The 6906-nt window shown below is 48.8% G+C and overlaps 1 protein-coding gene across 1 annotated transcript in view; it reads right to left on the bottom strand.

The window, feature by feature from the left end:
- Positions 1-927: 927 nt before the first annotated feature.
- Positions 928-6906, bottom strand: part of tmem196 (transmembrane protein 196) — a 9861-nt gene continuing 3882 nt past the window's right edge. Inside the window, exons 3-5 of the mRNA XM_031794954.1 lie at positions 2310-2445; positions 1888-2030; positions 928-1745 (exon numbers count right to left, since the gene is read on the bottom strand). Of these exons, the coding sequence (XP_031650814.1) occupies positions 1677-1745; positions 1888-2030; positions 2310-2445 (348 nt within the window). The 3' untranslated portion in view covers positions 928-1676. The remainder of the gene's footprint in view (positions 1746-1887; positions 2031-2309; positions 2446-6906) is intronic.

Genomic DNA, 6906 nt, shown 5'->3' with positions numbered 1-6906 from the left:
CCGGGTCTGATTCAGCTCTGGACGCTTGTCTTCAGAACAACCACACACACACACACACAACACAGCAGGTCCTGCTACTCTCCTTGGCATCGCATGTCTGACGTTGTCACAGTGATAAATAGTGACACTGCTCCTTAGTCAGCGAGAGAGCCCCTGGCTGAGTTAGATGCAGTGGTCCCTGTCAACACACTCACACGATGGATACGGTGTAGTCTGATGTAAGCAAACAGCGTAATGAGCTATTGAACATCATTGATGTAGTCAGAGTAGCTGTAGATCTATCTGAGAGGTCACAGGTCTCAGGTGGGTGTGTGTATGTGCCTGTAGGTTAAGGACCCATGGACATGCAGTCTGTCAAGAAGCCTAATGTCTCTTACCTTGGTTAGTTACTGTAACTAACCAAGATAGGTGTTGCCCCTGGTTACTGTGTTACCCCTGTCTGTAGTAGCAGATAGTGACAGATCAACAGGGTTAACTAAGTACTCTGGTTACTGTGTTACCCCTGTCTGTAGTAGCAGATAGTGACAGATCAACCGGGTTAACTAAGTACTCTGGTTACTGTGTTACCCCAGTCTGTAGTAGCAGATAGTGAGACAAGTCTGTGAATAGGGTTAGCTAAATGAGATTTCAGAGGACCATTTTTAAGGAGCACTTTGATTTAATGCTCAATTAGCATGCACGCACGCACACACACTGGCGTGTGAGATCAATATCTTGTACTCCCACAGACAATAGTCCCCTTAGCAGAGAGCGTGTCTCCTCTAATTCAATATCAGAAAGGATGCCTGACGTGTGTGTGTGTGTGTGTGTGTGTGTGTGTGTGTGTGTGTGTGTGTGTGTGTGTGTGTGTGTGTGTGTGTGTGTGTGTGTGTGTGTGTGTGTGTGTGTCTCTGGAACTGGTTATGAAATCTACAAAACCATCTAACGTTTACAGAGTTTTATGTGTGTTTTATTGAAGCCTAAAGAAACATATTGTCACTCCATAGATAAAGTTTGTTTTCCTGATATACAAGCATGAATATACAGCAGGGTTAGCCAACCCACCTCCTTGAGAGCTTGGTGTTCAGTCTCCAGGATCTTGATTAACTTAATTATGTGTGTTAGAGCAGGGCTGGAGCATAAGCCTGCAAACCCAGTAGCTCTCCAGGAGGATGGTTGGCCACCACTGATATTCAGTTTGCATCGTTGGTTGCATTTATAATTTTTAAAGCATTCCATATTCTGCTCTACATCAGATAGCTATAGCATTTTTCCTTCAAACACAGTATACCTGCATTCATATAGCCAGAGAGAGAGAGATAGAGAGAGAGAGATTACAAATTGATTGCATGCACATGAGGTCATGTGACTGTCTGTTAGGACTATCACAACTAGTAACAACTTGTCCAAGAAGAGCGTTCATTTCTGTGCTGAAGTTCTCCACACACAACTGTGTAATAGTGCTGCTCAGCTCTGTTGGATGATACCACCCCATGGTCAGCAGAACGAGGTGTGTCTGTTATTAGGGCAACAAGGTGTGTCCATTGTTAGGGCAACAAGGTGTGTCCATTGTCAGGGCAACAAAGTGTGTCCATTGTCAGGGCAACAAGGTGTGTCCATTGTCAGGGCAACAAGGTGTATCCATTGTCCGGGCAACAAGGTGTGTCTGTTGTCAGGGCAACAATGTGTGTCTGTTGTCAAAGAGAGGTGGTGTTGCTGTTGTAGGAGATCTGGGGAATCCCGTTGCTGGAGTTGTCCAGGATCTCCTGTTAGAAACACACTCATGCATGCATGAACGCACACACACACACACACACACACACACACACACACACGCACACACAAATTAGGAGAAATCAGTAGCAATGTGTGAGTACGCATGCATGTGAGCGTGTGTTTGTTTCTTACAAAAGATCCGTGTGTGTATGGTTCCTTCTCAGCCATCTCATGTGAGTGGTGCAGTGAGTGTTCTCTCTCCAGAAACATCCTCTGTTGTTCTGAACTGGCCAGACGACAGGTCAACCAGGTAGAGAGAGTACAGGAAGAGATACCTACAGGAGAGACGGAGAAGGGGGAGAGAGACCTACTGAATTGAATGGTGCCAGAACTTAGTTGAATGTTACTGTACCACAGTTCATACTTTATAGCAGGTATTCTTCAATAATAACCCTTTCATATACAGACAAAGATAGGTTTCATGCAGATTAGAGTTTATTGGGTCAGCATCGCCCTACTTCAACTACCTGGAGTAGGAATGAGTTGATTTGCCTGTAGTGTAACGTAATATAATGTTTAACTGTGTTTTGTAGCCTTTCGTTAGCGTTGCATACCCAGGCAGGCAATGGTCATGGCTGCCAGGTGTAGCGAGCGGAGAGAGTCCGGTCGTCGTGCCAACGCCCGAACGAACTGGAAGTTGAGAATCCCTCCAATCAGACCACAGATACAGCAGGCTGAGAACAGAATCATCTAGAGAGAGAGAGGGAGAGAGAGAGAGAGAGAGAGAGAAAGAGAGAGGGGTTTAAATTATTGCACCTCCTCATACTGTAGCTACCTTGTCAGCAGGAAACAATACATGCTGAGATGGGAGGGAACGAGACGGAACACACCGTTTATAGTTTCCTACTGTATCACTGTAAATATTGTGCTGTTGTTGAATATTTCTTACAGAGCAAAATGTATTATTTACTGCATAGTTATCCTCTCCCACTCTCTCTCTCTCTCTCTCTCTCTCTCTCTCTCTCTCTCTCTCTCTCTCTCTCTCTCTCTCTCTCTCTCTCTCTCTCACACACACATTTCTGACTTTTCCTGGTAGCTCAGTTACAGTGAACTGACCACTAAGTATCCCCACACACTTTATTACTGTGTGTGTGTGTGTGTGTGTGTGTGTGTGTGTGTGTGTGTGTGTGTGTGTGTGTGTGTGTGTGTGTGTGTGTGTGTGTGTGTGTGTGTGTGTGTTGCATGTCTGTGTGTGCGTGTCTGTGTGTCAGTGTGCGTGTCTGTGTGTCTGTGTGTGTGCATGTGCGTGTCTGTGTGTGTGTGTGGTGTGTGGGATTCTAATGTTACAAATCAGAGCTCACCTTTCAGTCATTAGCCATCGTTTGGAAACACATCAGACTCCAGAGATACACTAACCTACCATAACCTAATCATCACACAGAGAGAAGAGAAGAGGAGAGGAGAGGATGGCTTTTACTAAAGTGAGATCGAATGACAGTGAGATAGAGAGCGTGAGAAAGAAGGTGTGATGGAGGGAGACAGAGGGTGATGCATAAGCCAGGAGATGGAAAAGAGTGAAAGGAGAGGAAAGAGTGAATAACACAGTGAGGAAGGAGCAATTACTTTGGTATGGATCAGTCATTTACACCTCTGTGACTTCTGAGAGGAGGATAGGAGAGAGAGCCACCATTGGGAGGCACACGACCAAGGGTTCAAGGCTATTATGGAGCAAATCAGTGAGTTGGATCATAGGCAGCCCGCCACCTCTGAGACCCCCCAACCACCCAGTAACCTTTTTACTATTAGTGGTGGGTTTGTACAGCCTACCCCGGCTCCCCGAGAACCCCACTTACCACCTGCACAGCAATATATTTGGGATCCTGGAACCTGCTCGGGTTTTCTTTCTCAGTGCTCCCTCATTTTTGAGCTGCAGCCATCTTTATTCCCTTTGGATCGGTCAAAGATAACGTATATTATTACGCTAATGTCGGAAAGGGCGCTCTCCTGGGCTACGGCAGTTTGGGAGCAACAATCCGCTATTTGTCGTGATCTGGAAGACTTCATGGCAGAGGAGAGGAAGTTTTTCGATTCTCTGGTATCCGGGAGAGCCGGCCCGAAAACTGCTTGAATTACATCAAGACTCCCGTAGTGTGGCAGACTACGATGTAGATATTCGCACGTGGGCCGCCGAGAGCGCCTGGAATCCGGAGTCCCTATTCGATACCTTCCTTCACGGATTATCAGAGGTGATAAAAGATGAGCTAGCTGCTCAGGAGTTACCGGTGGACCTTGATTCCCTCACCATTAGGATTGATGGACGTCTACGGCTCGCTCACCTCCGAAGGAATCCAGAAGTCCCCGAAGGCTGTTTTTCCGAGAGGATCCGAGGCCACCCGACCTCCCTCGAGAATCACTGACGACGGGTGAGTTGGATACACCGGAATTTATGCAACTGGGAAGAGCTAGATTATCGCCTAGGGAACATTTGCGTAGGCTAAGCTCCAACAGTTGTCTGTATTGTGGTGCTGTAGAGCATTACATAGCCACCTGCCCAGTGAAGAGACCTGAATCCTTAGTAGGTACAAGTACACTGGTGAGCCTGACTGGGAACCCTTTAATTCCCATTAACCAAAATCCTTTTGATGTGATCTTGCTGTGGGGAGACTAGTCTAATTCTCTCCGGGTGCTCATTGACTCTGGCGAATATGAGACTTTCATGGACGCTATCCTGGTATCGGAACTAAGTATTCCTACTCAACTCCTCTCCGTTCCCATGGATGCCAGGGCACTGGACGGCCGCGCCTTTGGAAGAGTCACACACAACACAGTTCCCGTTATTCTGTGGGTATCTGGAAACCACAGTGAGTCAATACAGCTTCTCCTCATTGAATCTCCCCACGTCCCTGTTGTTATGGGATTTTCTTGGCTCCAGAAGCATAACCCCGATATTGACTGGACATTCACATTTCCTGAAGGCGGCGCAGGCTTCCCCGGAACGTCTACCTTCAGGTTTGAATACGGCCTTGGATCTCTCTGCCATTCCCACAGAGTACCATGAGCTCCAGGAGGTTTTCAGCAAGGCTTGTGCTATCTCCCTCCCTCCACATTGTCCTTACGATTGTTCTATTGACCTCCTCCCGGGCACCACACCGCCTCGAGGCCGGCTATATTCCCTGTCTGGTCCTGAGACCATGACCATGGAGAAGTACATTGAGGACTCTCTGGCTGTTGGGAGCGTTTGCCCTTCTGCCTCTCCTGCTGGTGCAGGATTCTTCTTTGTGGGGAAGAAGGACAAGACCCTGCGTCCATGCATTGATTACCGGGGCTTCAATGACATTATGATCAAAAATTGGTACCCTTTACCACTCCTCTCCTCAGCTTTCGAACCTCTCCAGGGGGCTACCATGTTTTCCAAACTGGACCTTCAGAATGGCCACCACCTTATGTGTGGAAGACGGCTTTCAACACTGCCAGTGGACACTATGAGTACCTGGTCATGCCGTTTGGACTCACAAACTCGCCCGCTGTCTCCCAGGCCCTGGTCATCGATGTGCTCTGGAACATGTTGAATCGTTTTGTTTTTGTCTACCTCGACGACATCCTACTTTTCTCTCGTTCTGCCCAGGAATACATTCTCCATGTTCGACATGGAGCGACATGTTCAGCGCCTCCTGGAAAATCCGTTGTTTGTAAAACTGAGAAGTGCGAGTTCCACCGCTCCACTATCTCCTTTCTGGGATATGTCATCACTGAAGGGAATGTTCAGATGGATCTGGAAAAGGTGAGAGCGGTGGTGGATTGGCCCCAGACCACATCCAGGGTGCAGCTACAACGTTTCTGGGGTTTGTTCATTTCTACCGCCATTTCATTCGGGGCTACAGCAACCTGGCAGCCCCCCTCTCTGCACTTACCTCTCCCAAGGTACCATTCACATGGTCTCTAGCAGTGGACAAGGCTTTTGGGGACCTAAAGCAGTGATTCACTACTGCCCTCATCCATCCAGACCCAACTCGTCAGTTTGTGGTTGAGGTTGACGCTTCCGACGTGGAAGTAGGGGCCGTCCTTTCCCAGCAATCCGTCTAGGACCAAAAGCTTCATCCCTGTGCCTTCATGTCCCATCATCTCAACCCTGCAGAGAGGAACTATGACATTGGGAACCGGGAACTCCTAGCGGTTAAGAATTTAGAATACCTTCGCACTGTCAAGCACCTCAACCCAAGGCAAGCTTGTTGGGCCCTGTTATTTAATATGTTCAATTTCACCATCTCCTACCGAAAACATGACTCTGGACGCTCTCTCCCATCTGTACAGTTCCACTGCCACTCCCTCTGAATCTGAGACCATCTTCCCTGCCTCTTATTTGGCGGCTTCGGTTGTTTGGGGTATTGAGGCTCTGGTCCGCAAGGCACAATGTTTCCAGCCAGACCCTGGGGGGGCTAGGGCTAACCGGATGTTTGTTCCTGATCCGTCCCGGCCTCATGTCCCGGAATGGGCTCACTCCTCCAGGCTTACCTGTCATCCTGGGGCTCATCTTACCATGGCTTTCCTCCGACAATGCTTCTGGTGGCCCACCATGGCTCCTGATGTCTCGGCCTTCGTCGCCGCATGCATGGTGTGTGCTCAAAGCAAGACTCCGCGGCAAGCTCTGTCTGGCCTCCTATAGCCACTCCCTGTCCCTCATCGCCCCTGGTCCCATATTTCCCTGGATTTCGTCACTGGGCTTCCTCCGTCAGATGGTAACACCACCATTCCGACAGTGTTGGATAGGTTTTACAAAGCCGCCCATTTCATCCCTCTTCCCAAGTTACCTTCAGCCAAGGAGATGGCCCAGCACGTCTTCCGAATCCATGGACTCCCGGTTGACATGGTTTCAGATCAGGGTCCTCCGTTCTCGTCCTGATTCTGGAAGGTGTTCTGCATCCTTATCGTGTTGTCGGCCATTCTGTCCTGCGGGTTTCATCCCAAATCCAACGGCCAGTCGGAGTGAGCCAATCAAGACATGGAGACGACACTCGGTTGTCTCGTTGCTAGTAACCCCACCAACTGGAGCCAGCAACTGGTCTGGGTGGAATATGCTAGGAACACTCTTTCCTGCTCGGCTACTGGACTCTTCCCCTTCGAATTCTCCATGGGGTATCAGCCTCCGCTCTACTCAGAGCAAGAAGTTGAGGTCAACACACCCTCAGCCCAGATGTTCGTCCACCGCTGTTG

Source organism: Oncorhynchus kisutch, linkage group LG17 (genome assembly GCF_002021735.2).
Source record: "Oncorhynchus kisutch isolate 150728-3 linkage group LG17, Okis_V2, whole genome shotgun sequence".
Taxonomy (NCBI): domain Eukaryota; kingdom Metazoa; phylum Chordata; class Actinopteri; order Salmoniformes; family Salmonidae; genus Oncorhynchus; species Oncorhynchus kisutch.
Note: the sequence above shows the minus strand (reverse complement) of the source record. Positions and strands in the feature narration are given on the sequence as shown.